The following is a 22,570-nucleotide window of genomic DNA, read 5'->3' as shown; positions in this document are numbered from 1 at the left end:
AAAACCATACAATACCTATTTTCTCCTGAAAATATAGAAGGTCAACAAAAGAATGTGTTGATTTCTTTTATATATATACAAACCGCATATTTCATCAATTCTTAATTTAGTTTTTATGTCAAAAGTGTTGTGTTTGTGGAGATTTATGAAGTGAAACGAAAAGAAAAACATTTTTTATTAAATCAAACACATTTGCAAAAATTCTCGTTAAAATAAGCGATTCTTAATCACACTGGTCCCTTTTTATTAACAAAAATATTAAATATAGTCATATAGAATTCGATATATTATATTTTCACATCATTAATAACAATAAAATACAAGAATCCTCCACATTGCAGAAGTAATGCGTTTTTCAAGTCTTGTAACATTAAATTCCGTAAAGCGAAGCTAATTCCCCATTGATTTTCATGTTGGAAAGTTAGAAGCATTCTGACGAACTTTTTTCTCGGAAAACTAACAAATTCACCAATACGATCGCTTTTATGCTTGAAAATAACAATTTCGAAATACATTCAGTACAATATGTAACCATAAAAACATTTGCTAAAAATACGTTAGGGAATAAATAGGAATCGTAATACGGTTGTAGAGTTCGATATTGACTTATTGATGGTGATGCTATGAATTCTCGGAGGTGGAGGATCACTATCTTCTATCTTGTTTCATTATCATCAACATCTACTGAAAGGGCAAAGAAATCCAAAGTTATCTGTTGTTTTTGGCGCATCATCTCTACAGACAGTTCAGAGTATAAACTGAGTTCATAGTAAACTTCTCTTGTAAATGTTATGGTTATGTTCATGGTTACCAGCAAAAATGTTCCTCTATAGGTGCCAACCCTTCAGCAATAATTTTTGAATTTAAATGGAGTTGATGGGATTTCCTCATTTTCGTCCGTATTTTCAGCTTGCTTTTTTTTCTTCTAAGAGCATCAGCTTTTCGTTCGATAAACTTTCTCTATGGGACACCAGCAACTCAGCCACATCCTCCTCTTGAAATATATATCATTTGCAAGTGTCACAGTATCTTTCTGAATTTGATGTAGACTTTCTGCTGGTAGAAAACTTGTAAAGCCACAGATACAATCTGGCCATTCAAAGATGAAGCTTTTACTTCATTCCATGACTCAACTATGCTGTCCGCAGCATCTATTATGTTGAACTTCTAGAAGTCTCTAGCTATGGGTTTGCCATCCATGTCAGTTGCTTTCGTAAATTGTTTGAAAGTTCTCAGATAATGTCTTGAAGTTGACACAACTCTATTCTAGAGCTAGAGAAAAGAAATTGAATTGTTGAGGATATATTTTATTTACTTTCACATTATCAGTTAAGGACTCTGAGTTTCTTTGCAACATCTCAATGAATGCTGCAATTTATCAGCTTTTGCAACTTTAGTGCATACCTATCATCATCATCATCATCATCGTTTAACGTCCGTTTTCCATGCTGGCATGGGTTGGACGGTTTGACTGAGCTCTGGAAAGCCAGTGACAGCATCAGGCTCCAATCTGATCTGACAATGTTCTACAGCTTGAGACAAATTCAAGATGGCTTTTAGCTGCTAGGTCTGTGGCCTCTATTGGTCAGCACAGATTACATGGTGTTAATGCTGTGAAAGTCACACCACCTATTATCTTTATTTTTGGACAGGATATTAGTGGTAGTCTGCTGCAAAATGGACTCAATGACATCAGTCCCTTGTATTGGGTTCTGCATATGGTGAGGTGGGATGTTACAATGAATCAGTCATTCAATTGTCTTTCAGTGGAGTTTGAGCAAATTAGTAAGAGACTAATCAAAGCTGTTGGTCTTACAAATGAAGGTGGATGACCAACACAGGTGGAGGCTGTAGTCTATGTGAATATAGGGATTAAATACCTTACCCTTGTGTGTGGAACAGCCAGGCCTAAGTTGGCATATCTGTTTTTGTCAGCAGCCACTGGTTTGAAATTCATCAATAGGGCCTTCCCCTTTTTCCTGTTGATGGATACTGCTTGTTGGTGAAGTATGTTCAGTCTCCCATAGAGATGGCATTGGCAATTGTAATAGCCAAGTGAATAAGGAGGGATCCTGTCAATGGTGCTTGATTTGTAGTTGGGGAAATCATTTCATTGGTCACAGTCTCCAGATGAAGCAGGGCAATATTAAAAGTATGTGACCTGGGCTGACCAACAGAGGCCTGGCATCAAGAAGCCATCTTGAATTTATCTTAAATCTCTCACTCTTCTCTTTGTATCTGAGGAGATGGCCGTCTTACATGCCCACAAAACTTTAAGTCATGCAGAGCTGAGTCAATCTGTTATTAAAAATATGTAACTCTTATTAAATGTGTTGAATACCACTTTCGTTTGTCTGCTCACTTGAGTATATACATATATATGTGTGTGTGTGTGTGTGTGCGGCTTCTGCTGGAGCTGGTGCAGACAGCTGGCTGCTGTGATAATGACTGCTGTTTCTAGCATAAGAGATTATTATGTTTTCAAATTTTGGAATCTATTTTTTTTCGAAAATTCTATTTTTGAATCATTTTGGAATCTTTATTTTTTTTTCTAGTTAATTTTTATCAGATCATTAAAATGGAATGTCAAGTTAAGAAAAACGAGCATTTTCGACACCTCCTCCTTAATTATTTTGCTCCCACCTTCGGCTTTCTAACTCCTCATCTGTGTGCTGCTTCTTTCACAGGTTGTTCTGGTTTCTCACTTCCGTTGTGCTTTTCTGTTCCTTCATCGGAACGGACAGAAATGTTACGACTCTTTCTGTTGAAGCATTCAGCAAGTATATTTATGAAAACTTGTCCCTCTTGTGTTCACTTTTCTTATTCTTCATTGAATTTACACTGTGTGAGTGTGTGAAAAATGTGAGTAGAAAGTAAAATCAATGAGGGCTGATAAATAAAAAAGGAAATCAATATTTTTTATCAGTTCCTTTAATCGATATCTTATAACAATTCATCATTAATGACACAATAGATTCATTTTGTCAAGAATTTGGACACTCCCCCACCCCCAGCAGAGCTATAACAACCATTTGTTGACTATAAATTTGTTCAAAACACCAATAATAATAATAATAATAATAATAATAATCACATCTGGATTATGAGAAAACAGAACAAACAAAGGGAAAAGTGTTAACAAGACAGTTGAAATTATCAAAATCTTTCACCATAACACCTGACTCCATACTAGGGAACACTGGTGATGACGATGAGGGTAGGATTAATAATAATAATAATATTAACAATAATAATAACAATGATAATAATGAATAAGTAACCAAGTGGAGAGTGGAGGCATGCCGATTGCTAACTACTCTAACACCACAGGGCACCCCACCCACCCCCACCACCACCACACCTGATCCATAGAGAAAATCCTACTTGCTAATCCTGTCTCTCAGTAAAACAAGATATTATGGTAAAGTCTTTATTGCATGCTCTCAGAAGTGTGTACTATGGGTGTTTATATTGTGTATACACACACATATATACACACACTGTTGTAGTGTTCATACACTATTGTACACAGCAGAAATCAGTGACATTCACAAAGTTGTTTATGGAATGTTGTGAAAGTTTCAGATTTGTTTATTTTCTGGTCGTAACCACCTCAGAACCTTGCATTGCTGTCCAACATGTCTAGATTAATCTTGTAGAAAACGTAAGCATAATATTCATGTTGACCCATGTTCAGTCCTGGTATGTCCACAGCTGGCTGAAAATAAAGAAATACAAAAAGAAAGATATTTTAGGCCGACTCCAGATATTTTCACTTAATAGATGATGATGATGATGAGGGTGATGATGATGATGATGATGATGATGGACAACAAAAACAACAAGAAAAAAAAAAGCAAATTTTAAAGAAGTGAGGGGAATCAAAAATTCTAACATCTTTTTCTTTTCAGCTAGGAATAGATAAATGGCTTGTGAGAGTTATGCAGGCCATGTCCAGGGATGCCATGAGTAATGTGAAAGAGTTAGCAACAAGTACAGCAATGATTTAAGTGTGCAGATGATGGGAGGTCAGCAGGGTTCGATTCTTAGTTCCTTATTATTCATCATAGTCTGCCGGGCTAACAGAGAAATTTAAGACTTTGGTCTATGGAAACTCTTATGCTGTTGACCATCTTAGAGTTGAATCTGTAGTCGAATTAAAAGAAATTTCAGGTGTGGAAGCAAAATCGGGCGAAGGGAGATCACTGTGGAGATGAGCTGACAATGGCCATAAAGATTCCCTTAGAGATTGTATGATGGTTGATTGGGATGTTGCTTGACAGAAGATTGTCACTGATGTGAAAAGAAACTGAGACAGTGAAATTCACAACTGTTTTGTTCATTTTTCCTGGTGACCTCATAGAAACTCTCTCCAACGCCTCCGACGATGAGTATTCCAGTTGATCCAATCAATGGAACCTGCTCGTGAAATTAACATGCAAGTGGCTGCCCTAACATGTTGTATGGGTCACAACAGTTTCAAGCACCCACAGTACCCCTTGAAGTCTGTAGGAAAAATCATAGGTAGAGAGAAGGATGGAGGGGTACTTAATGGTAAAGCCTGGAGACTTGAGTGGTACACAGGTGATGGTGGTGGTAGTAGTTGTAGAAGTGGCAGATGTAGTAGAAGAGAGAAAGGGTTTATATTGGTGGAACCACTGGTAGAAGTGTGTTGGTGAATGGAACTTTAAAACCACCCTCTGACCTCTGAATGTCTTCAGTTGGGTGATTTAACACATTTTTTCATGGCATTCCTTTTGTTGTGATTATTCAGACCACACCCTTCCGTCAGGTGTCAACCACATCAATTTTACCAACCTCCATCTGTGGTTGAGCCCTGATCTACCTCCTCCTTTCTCTGTTGCTGAGACTTATCAAAATAAATATTTGGAGACTGAAAAAAGTAATAAATCACTAAAGATGCTTACATCATTACCAGCAAGTGCTGCACTGTCAAGGTGACTATAATGTTTATTTAATTCTTCTCTCAGGCGACGCTGTGCCTTTTTGTGAGGATGTAGAAGCATGGCTTGGAAATTGACTGGCAGGCCATATCTGAATTGAAAAAAAAGTCTGAATTAATTTAAAGATCACTTACTAAAGATTGTACTGGAAATAAAAGACAAGTATCATAGTTTACTAGGCGTTTAATGATGTATCTACTTTAAGTACAATACTATAGATTGCTATTTTTAATTAATACTGCTTGTTGCACATGATGAAATTTTATTCAGCCTGCTGGCTAATTGTGACATCAGTAATTTTTCAATCACTGTTTTAATATTTCAGCAGTATCTGATTTTTTTTTTTAGCATGCAGTTTCCAGTGGATACTTGCTATTGACAAAGCCCAAAGGGCAGAAATGCCCATTTAGCAATGACACCATTGCTGTTGGGCAATTTTTGTCTGCTATTGATAGATTTGTGTCTTTTTGTTTTTGTTTTTAAAGACTAATGTCTATAAGAGATGTTGCCTCAGGATGAATACTGCAGTTTATCAAGTTTTCAAAGATGTATCTGCCTTAAGTATGATACACAGATTGCTATTTTGAATGAAAACTATTTTTGTTGCTCATAATAGTATATATATATATATATATATATATGCACATATATATGTATTTCTGTTTAAAAATATTAAGAATATATGTGTCTGTATATATAAAACTATATGCACTACCTTGTATGTGGATATATGTAAGTATGTAAGGAAGAGTTTACCTACTAACTTATTTTTTTAAGGAGATGTACTTGCATAGCAAGTGACCTGATCTGAGATCGTGTGCTGGAACAAAAACTATTGCAGCGTGGAAGGTGTTTATAAGCCATTTAAAATAACACACAAAAACTGTTAGAATCTCTATACACATATATATGACAGCAAACAACCAAAAAATTCCAAATGAATAAAATAAATGAATGAAGTACTTTATACAAACCTTAAGACTGATTCAACAAAAACTCTTAAAGCTTTCACATGGATCCAAGCTGCAAAACACTCACCAAAATTTATTTTTAACCATTTCACCAAGGGACCCTAATAAAACACAGGAATATAAAATGTAGAGTTTACAGAAAAATCTATGAGACCAACACATGACAGTGGTGCCAGCGTATCTACCAGAAATTGTCGGGTATTTCCAACCAATACTGAGTGGTCTAACTCACGACTATTAATTAGATATGTACTTATAGTTGCAGCCATACATTAAGCGGGGTTTATTTACCAAACACAGGGTAGCACACAACACTGGTGGTGTACCACCAATCCATACAATGTTGGATGTGTCCATCAATTGTGTAATATGACCTATTAGACATACAAATATATTTACATATTAACAGTCATACTGAACAACATAATGGTGGATTCCATGGTATGTAAGGAGGCCTGTGGATTTGGTTCAAGAAATGAAGTGGAATCAACACTCCTGGAGTTGTGTTGTTGAAGGAAACAAATGCAAAAATGATTTGACAATTTTTTCAGTGCCAACTTTAGGAAACAGGCTTGTCACTTGATCATCTACCAATCAAGAGACAATAATGGCAGAGAGAGAGAGAGGGAGAGAGAGAGAGAGAGGGGGGAGAGAGGGAGGGAGAGAGAGAGAGAGAGAGAGAGAGAGAGAGAGAGAGAGAGAGAGATGAATAGCAATATGAATGATCAACGGTCAGAAAGTTTAATGGAGGTCAAGAGTGAATGATCTGGCAGGTAGGGAATGATGGAGTCTCATTTTTTTCTTTCTCACTCAATCTTCTGTAATCCCTCTGCTGACCTTAAATGAATAGACTTAATACAGAGAAGTGAGGAGTTGTTTGTGTTGCTGGTGCTATGATGAAAACACATGCAATTCACTTTCTAAAATGGTTGAGGAATGACCAGAGAAAATATAGTCAAGATGACCACTTTAGTGGATACGACAACCTTTCTAGTGCTAGTGGTCTCACAATATGTCTCTGTTACACTTTGCAAAGTGACTGATAGGGCCTGTCTAAATAGAACACAGAGCAAGACATGGTCCCTGCAACCCATCTAGTAGAGCAGTAACTCTGACCAAGAGCTGATTGCGATGACTCTTCTAACCCATGCCAACATGGAAAGTGGAAAATAAAACGATGATGTCAACACAAAGTAAATCTAGGGATACAGTAGATTAGAGAGAAACAAAACTATTTTAGAGTTAACTTACAAATTGTTTCTTTTTGTCAGCTTCTAGTTTAGATAATTCATTCTTGCCAGCAATCATCTCTTCTTCATTGTATGTAAAGTCTCGAACAGAAAACCTGCAAAGAATAAATAAATCCATCTTTAAAGACAAAATATTAATGAAGAATATTTTAAACAAAATGAAGGAGAAATTTTATTTTGATAATTTTAAAATTTCTTCTGCAAATTAATATTGTTTCTTCTATCAACTATCAAAATATGGAATAAAGTTAGTAACAAGGAGAGTGGTGGAGCCAGAACGGTAAAAGTGAGACCACAATAACAGTCAAAGGACAGCCACTGCACAGTGAACACAATTTTCATCACTGACAAATTAAGTGGCAAAGTGGTAAAGAATGTAATCTGCACTAGAAATAGAGGGGTGGGAGAAGACCAGCTGCTGTGAGGGGCAGAGACCACAGTAGTAGCAGTAGAAAAGGTAGCAAGAAGAGACACAGCCAATCTGTAGACAGCCAGGGGTTGGAATGTGTTAATAAGTGGCCTTTCTTTAGATGTGCTTCAGGATCTCTGTATGTATAATGGTAATGCAGTTCTAACTGTGGGAGCTGCAGTACTCAGCTGTTGGCCCCTTACATGAGTCTTTGTAGATTTTGTTAATGGAGGACGAAGTGTTTTTTGGCTGGGAAGAAGAAGGCCAGTGCCTGTGGTGCTTTTTACTGGGTTCGGTGTTATTTTTGGAAACAAAAAGTAGTGAGAAGAAGCAGTTGTAGCAAACTTCAAGGTTCTGTTTTCATGATGTTCTTGGAGAGCAAACCTCAAACAGATATGGTTTTATGAAAATAATAATGCAGACATTGGGGGGGGGGGGAATGATCAGAAGTCATGGAGATAGTAGTTATAAAAAGATGTCACCATCACCACTGAGTCAGTGCAATAAGGACCAGAGGGGTTCCTCTTCTTGGGAATGGGGCAAACAACATAGCGGGGATATGTGTGTATATATATATATATATATATATATAATAATAATATTAGGGACAAAATCCAAAATTACAGGTAAAAACTCAATTAAAACTATATATATATATATATATATATATATGGTGAGAGAGAGAGAGAGAGAGAAAAGATTAATAAAGATACGTGCCAGCTTTGGGGTGCAATAGAAGGGATTGATAGGGCTGGTAGTGTTGATAAGGTTTGAAATTACTCAGCATGTATGGGTGGCTGGAGGTTAGTCTACGGGTGGATTGGACAAAATTTACCAACTCTGTTGTTGTTGTTGTTGTGTGTGTGTGTGTGTGTTTATAGTTGGATGCCATAAAAGTAGCTAATGTAGTGGCTTTCTTTGCAGGAATACTGCTTACAGAATCATCATGGCTATGAAGTGGAGGAAAGGAAGAATGCACAAAGTTGGTAAAGATTTTTTGAATAAGAAGCCAAAGAATCAGTTGTAGTTTGTGAGGCAGGAGAGGTTGGAGGCTGGGCAATTGACAGAGGCATCATTTGAGTTGCAGGAATTGTGAGGCTGGGTGAAGCTGTCCCCTTGGAAAGGAATAACAAGAGAAAGTGTTGTCAATTGTGTTATCTTACTTGCATTCGCGGCAGTGATGTTTAAATTCATCAACAACTCGTTTAAAGAGTGTCACTGACACTAAAAGACTGTCTCCGTCATCAAACAGAACTCTGCAATAAAACAAGATTCAATTAAACACATTTTAAATTTTCATTTTTCAGCCAAGGAAAGACTAATTTACAACACATACACACTGCCTTAAATTAGTTATTTCAACAAACAGAAACGCAAGTCAACAATACTTAGCATCTACACACAAATATATGTTCATAGAATCTATAACTCTTCCCTACATACATACCTGTATTTTTAATTTTTATAACTTGGATTGTTTTAGTTTAAATGTGGCACCTTGGGCAAGTGTCTTCTACTATAGCCTCGGACCGACCAAAGCCTTGTGAGTGGATTTGGTAGACGGAAACTGAAAGAAGCCCGTCGTATATCATCGTATATAACGTCCGCTTTCCATGCTAGCATGGGTTGGACGATTTGACTGAGGACTGGTGAAACCGGATGGCAACACCAGGCTCCAGTCTAATTTGGCAGAGTTTCTACAGCTGGATGCCCTTCCTAACGCCATGTGTGTGTCTGTGTTTGTCCACCCCCCACCCCACCCCACCATCGCTTGACAACCGATGCTGGTGTGTTTACGTCCCCGTAACTTAGCGGTTCGGCAAAAGAGACCGATAGAATAAGTACTAGGCTTACAAAGAATAAGACCTGGGATCGATTTGTTCGACTAAAAGCGGTGCTCCAGCGTGGCCGCAGTCAAATGACTGAAACAAGTAAAAGAGTAAAAGAGTATATATATATGAGACAATGATTCATGAAGACTATATTATCCATATACAGACACACACATGGTATTGATCATTAGTTTACTGTAGTTCTGATGATGATAATATGAACTAAGGGAGTGTCTCTGCAATTTGAGCAGAATAAAAACCACTAGATATTTTGGTTTATTCTATAAAAGCTAACAAAATTACAGCTAATTGGACATACTTGCTAGAACGTGGAACAACCATGTCTGTCAATGTCTCGTACTTGATTTGCCAATCTTGATTATTATTTCTGAAGTAGAAAAACAAAAATATAAAACATTTTTGGAAAGGAAAGACTAAGAAAAGTTAGGGTTTAAAGAGGAACATATTTCTACTAAAAAGGAATCAATAGATATGATGCATTAATGAACGTATAGGAAAATGTTGATGTAAGAGAATGGAGACATAATGTACAACAACAATATATAACAGGTGTGTTAATATACGTACAATAAAATAGTGTATTAAAGAGGTGATGAAATACAGCAATGTATTATTATTATTATAGATATGTTTGTGATATTATATAAGATTGTAATATAGATGTGGCATAACAGTGTGTTTGTATGTGATATAACTGTGTGTGCGGTTGTGTAAAATAATAAATTTCTCTTACTTTGGAATAACAACCAACAACGTTGTAAGATACTCAGAGTCAAGCACAAAGTCCGTTTTCTTGACAATATCAGCTAAATTGCGGGTCAACAGACTTCCACTGAAATGGAAAATAAAATAGGATGTGGTGGGCAGGATTGGAGAGGAGTAGAATGGTGTAGAGTAAAATGCAGTAATATTTATACATATTTACTTATATTTACTAACTCACAAGAGATGTTAGTCCATATTTTACTGAAAGATAATTGTTGTTGCTGTTGCTGTTGTTAAAGTCAACATAATGTTGTTATTATCAGCAAAATACTGTTTTCTTATTAAAAATATAGGAACCTACGTGGCTTTCCTTTCCAGATTCTGGAGGTTTCCTTTCAAGCTGTTGTAAGCATTAGATTTAGTCTTCAAGTCTGATTCCACCTGAGACACTTGCTAGAAATATATCAATATATCATGATGATGATAATAATATCAACATATATACACGTATGCATACACACACACACAGAGGAAAATAGGTGACGAACAGTGAATTTTAGAACAAAAACAAAAGCAATAAAAGTCAAATATATGGAAACAGTGAATATGTTAGATGTTTGATGAAAGTTTTAGATGGAAAATTAAAAGTGAAAATATGATGTTTCAAGCCTGGCTCTTTGTTGGATAGTGGAAGAGAATCTAGAGAAAAGGCGGAAGGAACAGAAAAACACAGGAGTCGCTACATGGTCAAATAAAAGATGAAATTAATATAGGTTTCAAATTTTGGTACAAGGCTAGCAATTTCAGGGGAGTGGGTAAGTCGATTACATCAACCCCAGTGCATAACTGGTACTTATTCTATCGACCCCGAGAGGATGAAAGGTAAAATTGACTTTGGTGGAATTTGAACTCAGATGTAAAGATGGATGAAATGCCACTAACAGTTCCACCGAGGTTGTTGCCAGTGCCGCTGGACTGGCTCCTGTGCACACATTATATATTCATACACACACATTATATATTCATACATGTTACACACACACACATACACACAATATATATGAATATATAACACCCACTACCACACCTCATAGCTTGAGGTGTCACTTTGACACCTCATCACCGTTATTTATCTCTTTGGATAGATTGCCAAGTCATTCTTACTCTCTCTCTCTCTCCTAAGTGTGAGTAACCATGCAGCCCCTCCACAAAAACCAACCCTATCCAATCTTTTCTCTCATACCTTAACCTATTATCTGACGTAAAGACACCCCCAACCCTGTTTCTTGCATTTTGTAGACTTGCAGGCTGCAGAGAAACCTCAATAGTGCTGGTAGTCGAAGTTTATAGCAGGGTAAAACTGTTGGTAGTCTAGGATGGTATTCTAAAGAGATAGAAACCTCTTCAGAATACATAGAAAAGAGAAGGGAGCAAGCTGTTTCAATATCTTTCTCTAAAATGGCATTTACAGAGTTAAATGAAAACTAGGTTTCATTGATTGTAATTGGAGATCAGGATGAATTACCTTTGAGATGATTTCAGCAATGTTACGTAATGACTGCTTGATTGGATATTTAGCAAGATCCCACTGGAACCGTGACAGGTAAGTAACAAGGTCAACTGTAAATAGATCAAATGGTACTAGTTTGACAGTATACAATAGTAAAGACACAGAATATCATCATCATCATCATCATCATCGTTTAACGTCCGCTTTCCATGCTAGCATGGGTTGGACGATTTGACTGAGGACTGGTGCAACCGGATGGCTACACCAGGCTCCAACAGTAAAGACAGTATATAATTAAACAATATCATATACGACAGTAGAGACAGATAGCATATAATTAAATAATTAAATAATATAGTTAATAACAGTATCTATCCAACTCCTTCTCTCCTTCATTACAGAATATCAAAAATGGTTTTAATGAATCATTAACATTGTTAAAACATTAAAACATTGTTTTAAAGAAAATCATATTCTTTTGTATTTATTGAAGATCTTAAAATCTATTTTTAAATAAATGATTCGATATTTAACCAACTGAATAACAAGAAAGAAGTGATACTGAACCACTGTATCATTATTGACATAAAGGAAAAAAGATCCCATTCAGTCATGAAATGACCATGGGATTGCACCTAGGAAGTTCCCCTCCTCAGCACAAGTCTGAGCAAGGTTGTTTATGGAAGACCAGCAGTCGCCCATGCATACCAGCCTCCTCTCTCCATGCCACTGATATCCAGCTTGGCACCAGTGATGCCACAACTCATTTCTACAGCAGAGTGATCTGGAGTAACATGAAATAAAGTGTCTTGCTCAAGAACACAACACGCAGCCTGTCCAAGAATCAAACTCACAACCTCAGGATTGTGAGCCCGATGCTCTAACCATTGAGCTGATCCTCCCAAGACACAACAAGATTTCTAAATACATTTTGATAATGATGGTGATGATGATGTTTTTAAGTTTATCTGTTGCTAAGTTGTTTAGCTCTGTAAATATATAAATATGCAGTTGATGTTGCAAAAACTGGGTCTTTGGATCCACAAAGACTACATTCCATAAAAGAAGATATTTTCAATAAGATGTATCAACTATCTCAATGAGAAAGATGTGGGATTAATTGGTAAATTAATTAGAAACATATAAACCAAGAGGAAAGGTAGGTTTCAATGTTTGCAGCATGAGAAATGACTTGGTCAATCAAATATGACTCAGGAACCATAGATTGGTCAAGAATACAAATCACTTTTCTTATTTAGATTAAAATCGAAACATTTCTCAAAAATGAATATTACGATTGACGATGATGATGATGATTTTTACTGGAGAAAGGAGAGAAAAATGTCGAATTCTAAATATTTTGGAGTAAACATAGAAATAATCAAGACATAGATTATCAACATTAAAAAATACTAAATGAGAAATTTATTTTAATTCGATCATTTATATTAAAATTTAAAGTGAAACAATAATTAATGTCATACAAGTGCAGAATAATAAATATTTGGGTTTGGGTCTTACCTCCACCAGCTTTGAGGTTCTCACGGAGGTTTTCTCTTTGATTTTCCAGTACCTCACCAAGGTAATGGGCCAATTTTCGTGTTACCCTGCAATAAGCACAAGACAATATAATGTGTCACTAAGTGTTCGACCTTCAGTGGCTGGCTGACAGAACAGTTTCTGGAATTTCAAAATGACCCACGCCAGTGGCACGTCAAATGCACCCACGACACTCTCAGAGTGGTTGGCATTAGGAAGGGCGCCCAGCTGTAGAAACCTTGCCAGATCAGACTGGAGCCTGGTGCAGCCTCCTGGCTTTCCAGACATCAGTCAAACCATCCAACTCATCCCAGCATGGAAAATGAACATATGATGATGATGATGATGATGTTGGCAACCAAAATTTAAATCTTATTTGTTGTTGTTTAATGAAACATCATCAATGATGCTTTAAAATGGCAACATTTCAGGAGATATATCAACTGAGATGTTTAATCTTTTAGCATTTATAAACTGGCCATTTCCAGACAAAATATTTCAGCTGTTTTATGTTCAAATTGGCCAGATCTGGCTTCTCACACCAATCCTATATCATTCTAAAAATTAATAGCGGTGCTCCAGCATGGCCGCAGTCAAATGACTGAAACAAGTAAAAGAGTAGTTACCTTATCAAAATCTCATAGCTACAAGATGGTTAATTCAAAACAATGTGAATAAAAAAATATTACTTTTGTCACAAAAATGCTAATACTAAAAAGGGTTAAACATTCTTTAAGTTCACATTAAAAAATGGTTTTCTTAAATCAGTCATTTCGTCTGATAGAAAGAACATATTTTAGTAGATCATCATCATCATCATTTAACATCAGGTTTTTTGCTTTGAAATCTCTTGAATTTAGAGAACCAGAAAATATGCATTTTAAACATCTCAGGGAAACTTCCAAAAATGATAAATTCTCATTCTCAGTGCATAGAAGGGTTGAAAGAAAAACTAGGAATAAGAGGAATTTGTTGTTGTGTATAAAAGAGCTGGTATAAACCTGTGTATGAAGGATAACAGATGTCTATACAAGTGTTGAGAGGAAGACTAAAGAAAGACATGGACAGAAGTAGTGACGGTTAATCTCAGGATGTTGAACCTCATCAAAGAGATGATAAAGAGATACACAGTGTTGGAGGAGAATCTGTTCAACTCATGCAACAAGCAAGAAAAACAGATGGATAATGATGCTGTCAATATGTCATGTGTATAATTAAGTCTGGAGAATTTGTTTATCAAAACTAAATTGTGTGTGTGTGAGTGAGACAGATAACATGAAGTTGTATTTAAAGAGGAAGAACTCACCTCTCCACATAGTCATCCAGTTTGCCAAGATCATCAGAGAGACCCACCAACACATCTAAGGTGCCAACCTAGAAGAAAGACAATATTTCCATCATCATCATCATCATTTAACATCAACCATCTACTATACATATATATGAAGGGTCCATACAAACCCTTTCTCTTTCTCCTCTCACTACTACAATGGCCATAGTCAGTGCATTCTAACTTTACCCTCAACTGCTTTCCAGACTCCTTCCATAATACTTCAATGTTGTAATCTTTAGGACTTACTTTTAAATCAGGAATTTGGAATTTATAGTTTGTAGAGAGGTTGTTCTGTCTTGCTGTTAGATTGTTCAAACTCTCCCATGTCTGTGCACAAGTCTTGTCACCTGGTGCTGAGATCAACCAAAATTCATACATGATTCACTGCGTGTTCTAGAGAAAAACAAAACAAAAAAACAAAAGACAATGAAATATTTGACAACAAGAGAAAACAAAATATTTCAACAAGAGAGTGAAAATCAAATGAAAATCTTTGATGTTTTTACATTTATTTTTCAAAAGCAACGAGAATCAATGATTTTCATACTTAAGGATTATAACATCTGAAGTCTTCAAGCAAATATTTCCCTGTCAGAAGCCCTTCCTAGTCTCAACTATTCAAACTTGAAACAATAAACTGAGAAATAGGTAACAAACGAAGTCAACCTTAGAAATAGCAAAATGTCCTACTTATGGATACAATATATAGTACTTGTGATCATACTTGAACTAGAGATCCTTCGGTCAGGAGTTAAGTCCTTGATGACCTTAAACTGCTGTTATGGCCAAGTTTTTCACATTGCTAAGTGAACAAATCTATTGTGTGATTAGTTGTGATTGAGTCACCTGTTGAAAGTGTTCGGGTCAGATTTATATGTTTATCCTTCACTGGTATTAATGGATGCCAATAGTAAGTGTCAGAGAGTAGCAACTGTGTCCTTTCAAAAGAGAACACATGGTTCCTTTGTGGCTGCAATCAGAAATAACAGACAGATGATGATGATGATGAAAGTGGAGAGAATACAATCTGCCCAGACATGTGCCACATACAATTAGCTCTGGCATCTTATAATATACAATTTGATCCTCAACCAGATGCAGGCATGGCATATCTGGGTCTGTGGGTCATCTTTAGTCATTTATCTGACTCTATATGATGCAGAGGTTTGACCTGAGGTTACTTACAAAAACTGCTATCAATACCCTCAAATACAACATTCAAAAACCTTGTCATGTGACAGAGCAGCCATCATTGTTTCTATTTATAAAGGTAGGAAATAATTTGTTGTGTTGCCTCCCACCAACCTAGAGAAAACGTGATAGTATAAAGAACAGCCACCGTTGGTCCCCTAATTTGGATGAGATGTGATGGTAGAAGAAACAGCCATTATGAAGACAGAGGCTAAAAATAAGCACTATCAGAATTGTTAGCAGACCAGGCAAAATGCTACATGCCATTTCGTCCATCTTTACATTCTGAGTTCAAATACTGCCGAGGTGGACTTTGCCTTTCATCCTTTTGGAGTTGATAAATTAAGTACCAGTGAAACACTGGGGTCAATGTAATCAACCAGTCCCCTCTCACAAAATTTCAGGCCTTGTGCCTTTAGTAGAAAGGATTATTATAACAGGGTTGGTGACAATGCTGTGATGGTGAAAGACACTTCTCTATTTTCTAATTCAACAGATAAACCCATTCTTATATATTTTATTAACGACAAAGTGTTGACCATGAAAACAGGTGAAACTATGACATCATCATCATCATTATGGCCTGTAGCAACAGATGTTACCTTGTATAACATTTTAACTAGAAAAAACAAAAAAACAGTGTTAGTTCTGCCATTGTGACAATATATGGAATTTTAAAATATTGCAAATAAAATCCATTGATTTTTAATGTTTCTATTCATCTTTCAAACTGTTAAACTTTATTTTAAAGACTTAACAGAAAATTTGAATATATTCAAATTTGTAAGTATTTCGGTAAAACAGATTTGGGCAAGCTTTGGGGGGTGGGGGTGGAGAGAGAAAAAGATGGAGGAGGTTGTTTAGTTGAATATTTACAAACTCTAACATGGAATGTCCATTGAAGTGCAATAATAATAGACAGATGGCAGGACTATTTAGAGCCGCCTGTTGTATAAATAAATGTTCCTTCATTGTATCTTCAGTTAATTTAGTCCAAGAAGAAAGTTGGTAAGATATGGAGACAATGAAAGAGTAAAGTGAACCACAAGCCATTGTTTAGTGTCAACAACAACTTGGTATTGTCTGTGGAAACATTAAAATATTTACTTCAAAGACAATTTTAAGAAATGAGCCCCACGAGGTGGGGTGGTTGTTGCAGTGTCACCAGCCATTTCCTGCAGTGATGCCTATGCATTCAGGTTCACAAGCCATTTAGTCTGGGGTGCACAACCCGTTACCTCATTTACCCCCATCTTCTGCTGCTTTATTCCACCCTCACTTTTTTTTCTTTGGTGAGGTAGTTATGGGGGATTTTTTCTTGATAATTTGATTTTTTATACTTTTAATGTCTTTTCTTTCTTTTCTTCCTGTAAAAATATGTTATTAGGGAGCTAGAAGGGAAAAGTAAAAGATACATGTAGCAGAGTTTAGTTGACTATCATAGCCAAGTTTGTATTGGAAGTGGGTTTTACAGACATTGTCAGCAGTGTATGAAGAATGAGGCTCTCAGAAGACTGTGGGGTACTTGACCAAGCCATTTCCAAAATGAATTTGAGGAAACTAGGCAGTAATCAGATGAAGTTGTATCCCAGAGAAATGTCATATTTATCTGGAAATGAGATCCACCCACAAGCAGACGCTGATTGTTTGTACCTGCCTAGAAGTAATGGGGGAAGAGGAATAATAAAGGTAGAACTGTGTTATAAGACCTCCACAATAGCAATGAACAGGTACTTATCTAGTACAGAGGACTGGATGCTGTGACTTGTATGCAAACATGGTGGCATGGGTTGGATGCTTTGACAGGATCTAATGAGTTAGACAATTCTGTTGAGCTCCAATGTTTTGTCAATGTGTCTACGACTGGATGCCCTTCCTAATGCTAACCATTTGACAGTGTACACTGGTTGCACTTTTTATGGTACCAGCAATAGTGAGGTCCCCATGCAGTTCACAAAACTAAGTTCCCTTTTGACTGAGTGGGGTTACAACAGAGAGGGATGTGACCTCATGCTTGGAAATGGGGAGTTAGGACCAGAACAGAAATGAAGAGAATGGACCAAAACAAAACAAGTTTCTTGTCATGGGGGAGACACATGGTTACTCATATTATAAAAGATACAATGGTACTAACTGGAGTGGAGCTGGAAAGAGAGATAAAATAGTTGTGATGAGGGGTTAAGGTGGGAAGAGGTTGTAATGTGTGTGGGGAGAGTGAGGGCTGGTTAGCAAAGGTGAATAGGAGAGGGGTGAATACGATGAACAAGGGTTGAGGGGTGGTTGATGATAAATAGACAGAATAATAATAATATAGTAGACAGGAGATGGATGAAAGCGAGATAATTGATATGTGGATGGATAGGTTGCACAAGTGAGAAGAGAGATTGACATAGTGTATGGGATAAGTGATAGATGTATGGTAGTTGAGAATGAGAGGTAATTTGATGCCACAGAAGGGTGATCAATGTAAAATGTGAGTGGAGAGGGATAGTATTAAAAAGTAAGGATGAATAGCAAGTGAAATGATTCCCGGTAATGAGAAAGATAACTGATATCACAGAAAAGGCTGATGAAATAAGCAGTTCTGCTCTTATTTAATTATAGCTGCAGAATAATACAGTTAGGCAGTTGATTGGTTGGAGGAGGCTTGGAAATTAGGTGAAGGACCCAGTTATGTGTGTGTGTACACATACACCTTGTGATTTGAGAATCTCAGTATTATTGAGATAGGCACATTGTAAGCACTGCATATTTCCAGTCATTCTGGCCCCTTGGCACTTTATCCATGAAGTTCAAAGTCCTCAGGTCAGCCTTTACCACATCATCTCATATCTTCCTGAGTTACCCTCTTCCACAAGCTTTATCCACATTAAACGATTGGCATTTCTTTATACTTCTGTCCTCATGCATCACATGTCCATGGTCTTCTCCCATGCACACATGGCCTTTTATGCTTAACTTTTCTTTCAACTTTGTTGTATATGTACTTTGTCATACATGTACACTGATGTTGGACATCCAGTGGAACATGCTAGCTTCATTTCTTTCCAGTCTTTAAAATCCTCTGCATTTAGGGCCCACATCTCACAACTTAATAGTGAAATTGGTCCCTAAATGTACACAAGCATCATAAAATCTGCCTTTCACTCTGAGAGAGACCCTTTGCTACCAACAGAGGTAATAACTCTCAGAACTTTTTCCAACCAGTTTGTATTCTAGCAACTATACTTTCAGAACATTGTCCTCCAGAGCTAATTAGGTCAGCTCGATAACAAAAACTATCAACTATCTTTAGGAATCCTCACAGGCATTTGAGAAAGTCTATTTCCAATGTGCTTTTAGTGTTTATTGCTCCTGTGCATCTGCCACATACAAAGACTGCTTTCTCTATTAATCTTCCTGCCATACTACTGCACCTCTTATGTGTCCATAATTTGGACTGGGTCTATCATAGAATTTCTACTTATTCCTTCTCTACAAATCAAGCAGAGCCTTTTATGTGATAGAAGCAGATAGTTGGCTGTTTCCCTGTTTGCTAAAACTTTGGTCTTTGCTAAGTTAACTTTATGGCCCCTTTGATTCCAGGTTTCACTTTTTTTTCTAATTATACCAGAGGTTCAACTATAAGTTCATCAGCATAAACGAGTTCTCATGGACAGCCCTTAAACTTCTCTATAATGGCATGAAGGAGTACGATGAATATGAAGGGACAGAAAACCAAGCCAGAAAGAACTCCCTGTACCCTATATTACTCATTGTGCTTGCTTATTCTAACTTTATCTGACAGTATCTCTGTACATGGATTGTGTGGCTCACAAGCTATTTGTCTAACCCTAACTTCCTCAGTGGCCACCAGATCATAGAATGAGGGATCCTGTTGAAAGCTTTCTCCAGGTCAATAAATGCTAAGCACAGCAGCTTTTAACTGAATACTTCTCCTGTAGTTGCCCACCAGCAAGAAAGCAGCAGTAATACTTCTCCTCAGGCACAAAACTAAACTGCACATCTCGTCTAATCTCTTCCTAATTAATCGACAACTCTTTTATAACTTTCATGACCTGGTCCAACAGTTGCCTACTTCTCCAAGACATATCTTTTACCCTTATAACAGTTGACTAGGATGGTCATGTCTGGAACACCTTTGATCAGAGTAGACCTCGGGTTCAATGACAAAACTATGAGTGCTAGGGATTAATATGAGTGACTAAATACTTGAAGGCAGCAATTCAAAGACTGAAGGACTACAATCCAATATGTTCTTTTCTTTTTAAAATAGTACAGAGTTATCTGAGAGAGATTTGACTATTATTTCTAGCAAAGTGAGCACCTTTTAGAGGTTCTTTGTTGGTTTGTGTACGTGTAAATGAGAAGTTTAATAAGGGTAAAAGAGGAAGTCGTTGGTTGCTTCAATGTAAACCAAATTCTTTACTAAAACACCAGCAAATAACTGTGTTACTTACAAGCTAAGAAAGATGCTTCAACGTGATCATTGGAACAAGTAGGAATGGTAGCTAAACCTTCCTCCAAAAGCATTGGATCACTCGATCACGGCTGACTTGTTGATAAACAACATCTAGTTCTAGTGAGTGATATAAATATTTATTTACAAATCTCTGCCTCGCCTTCACTGCATGGGAAAACAGACATAGTGGAGACAAGCTAAGAGTGTCTGTAGGGATAAAAGATTGAATGGAAATTTGTAAAGCACATAAATACTTAATCACAGATCACTTTCTATGAGAATCTTATATTCAACCCAATATTATTTGATAAAAGTTATCTAGGCTCAAGTAGGATCCGTTGTTACATCCCATTTCAGAAAAGACATCCTTTATCTATCTACACTCCAACACGCAATCATTATTTAATCTGTTAAAAACCGCAGCCAAATCACACACCATTGTCTTCTTCTAAAGAAGAAAGCCATTAGATGTTGTAACTTGAAGTGAACTGCGGTTTTAAAATAGGAGAGTCATGTCTGGAGCATCTGTGATCAGAGTTGACCCGGGGCTAAACGACAACAATAGAGCAGAATTTTCTCCTTTTGTTCTAATTAAGAACACTCTCCGCTAATTACACTAATGGTCAAATAGTTTAGTTTCTAATATAATATTGTTATCGCAGACTACACTAATGATAAAATAACGGAACCTTTTAATTACCTTTATCAATACATTGACATCACTCAGGTAAACATGTGGAATGGACTGACATTATTAATCTACTCTCGGAGTGACACATTTTCCTTTCAAAGATACACATTCCATGACAATCAAAACAATTGAAATAATTATGCAATAAATCCAAGACGAACAGAACGGTTTATTGTCGACGTCTACTTGGAGGTGTGGACGGCATGAATTCAAGAATGCTACAACAACGATCCTACATCCAACTCCGATTTCTTCACAGGCGACAGACAAATGGTTGGCATCAAGGGAGGCCTTGTGGGTTAGAAGAAAATGCTTTTCTTAACTGAAATATTATTCTCAAAAATCATTAAAGGAGGTAAAACAAGGAAGTTAAATGAAGTAAGAAAATAAACGATGTCCTGTTGTTGAGGGAGGGGTTACTAACAGTAGTTTAATAGAAATGTGATAAAGGTCACACCTACACAAAAACAAACGAATTCTTGAATCTTTACAGAACCAAAACAGAACTGAAAACTCTTCTCAATCGATTAGATTTTGTCACTAATTAATATTATTTACCATTATTATTATCATCATTAATGTTATTTTGATTGTTGTTGTTGTTATTGGGCTTAGAGGGGGAGACTGCGTAAAACATTCGGCCAATAATTAGATCACAGGGTAAATTACATAAATAAAATCTTTTTTTTAAATAAATAATGTGCCATCAGAGAAAGAATATTTCATAATTGAACGTAAAAATAATTAAAATATATTTTTTTAAACTAATAATCAAAAAAACAAATTCAAGGATTGTGAACAACAAATGATGACGACGACGGGAGACTGTGAGGAAGATGGAACATTGAGAGAGAGTTTAATAGAAATAATGTGGTTTAAGAAGCTGAAACATCAGGGTTTTATGAGGGACATTAGGGTTAATTAAGAAAGTGAATCGATTTTAATGAAAATATTCCTGTAATTTGTAATTAAGAAACAATTACGTGTGGGTGTGGTGGTGGGGATCAGCCATTGAAGAGAGAGAAAAATATTTCTGGGTGAAAAAAGGTTTGAAAATAAAGGGAGTGATTTAATATTAGGAGAGAAAATAACTCACCGAAAACTGTGTCGAAGGATTGAAGTGAAGTGAGGATCAGGTGCTGCGAGTCGTCTGATCACATGACCAGTGGAGAAAGGTCACTTCCGGTAAAATGACATTTGTTTATGTTTCGAGAAATATTCAGAATTATTTCAATCTGAATCGATGACGCTTCAAATATTTGACATTACTTTATTGGAAAACAAAAATATGTCCATAGATTTTGGGGTATTATAGGTTCTATCGATCCAGTACAATAACTAATAATTTCTTTTATCGATCTCTGCACAACAACGAATGGCAAAGTGAATCCCAACTGATTTGGGGGTGGTTATTTAAATGTTGACGGAGACGTCATTAAATACCACAAAGTGATTTTGTCTTAACGTTCAATGATGTCGATTTAAAAATAATAATTGACAACATGATCTGATTGTCATTCATTTTAGATCGAGAAGAAAAAGCGATCAACCCACCTCAATGTCGCCGTTAATTGATCTCCCGACGCTCAACTGATTCTGTTATCCACCGATATTTGAAAATAATAAAAAGTTTTTCAATTACTTGGAAATCAAAGGGAAATAATAATTTTATATTCTTTTAATTTCCAATAT

The 22,570-nt window shown here is 36.4% G+C and overlaps 1 protein-coding gene across 2 annotated transcripts; it reads right to left on the bottom strand.

Annotated features, from left to right (window-relative positions):
* Positions 1–201: 201 nt before the first annotated feature.
* Positions 202–22,468, bottom strand: LOC106881199 (V-type proton ATPase subunit C 1-A). Of its 2 annotated transcripts, XM_014931501.2 has the most exons (14): positions 21,975–22,468; positions 20,888–21,169; positions 14,781–14,927; positions 14,508–14,575; positions 13,184–13,269; positions 11,678–11,772; positions 10,514–10,605; positions 10,181–10,279; positions 9,746–9,814; positions 8,758–8,850; positions 7,187–7,280; positions 5,939–6,036; positions 4,929–5,055; positions 202–3,718 (listed from the first exon to the last, which is right to left on the bottom strand). In XM_014931501.2, the coding sequence occupies exons 3-14, from the start codon at positions 14,910–14,912 to the stop codon at positions 3,614–3,616; spliced, it is 1,158 nt and encodes a 385-aa protein (XP_014786987.1). In that variant the 5' UTR covers positions 14,913–14,927; positions 20,888–21,169; positions 21,975–22,468; the 3' UTR covers positions 202–3,613. The 2 variants fall into 2 exon arrangements, with proteins under 2 accessions (XP_014786987.1, XP_014786986.1); XM_014931500.2 differs by lacking the exon at positions 20,888–21,169 and having other exon boundaries at positions 21,975–22,466.
* Positions 22,469–22,570: the final 102 nt, after the last annotated feature.

The sequence above is a fragment of the Octopus bimaculoides genome, chromosome 11, assembly GCF_001194135.2.
Source record: "Octopus bimaculoides isolate UCB-OBI-ISO-001 chromosome 11, ASM119413v2, whole genome shotgun sequence".
Classification (NCBI taxonomy): domain Eukaryota; kingdom Metazoa; phylum Mollusca; class Cephalopoda; order Octopoda; family Octopodidae; genus Octopus; species Octopus bimaculoides.
Note: the sequence above shows the minus strand (reverse complement) of the source record. Positions and strands in the feature narration are given on the sequence as shown.

Coding starts and splice junctions, on each gene's coding strand:
- LOC106881199 (XM_014931501.2), bottom strand. CDS start 14,912: ATGTATGAATTTTGGTTGATCTCAGCACCAGGTGACAAGACTTGTGCA. Junction 14,576..14,780: donor TCCAAATTCCTGATTTAAAA/GTAAGTCCTAAA, acceptor TCTTTCTTCTAG/GTTGGCACCTTAGATGTGTT. Junction 11,773..13,183: donor GAACCTCAAAGCTGGTGGAG/GTAAGACCCAAA, acceptor ATCTATTTACAG/TTGACCTTGTTACTTACCTG.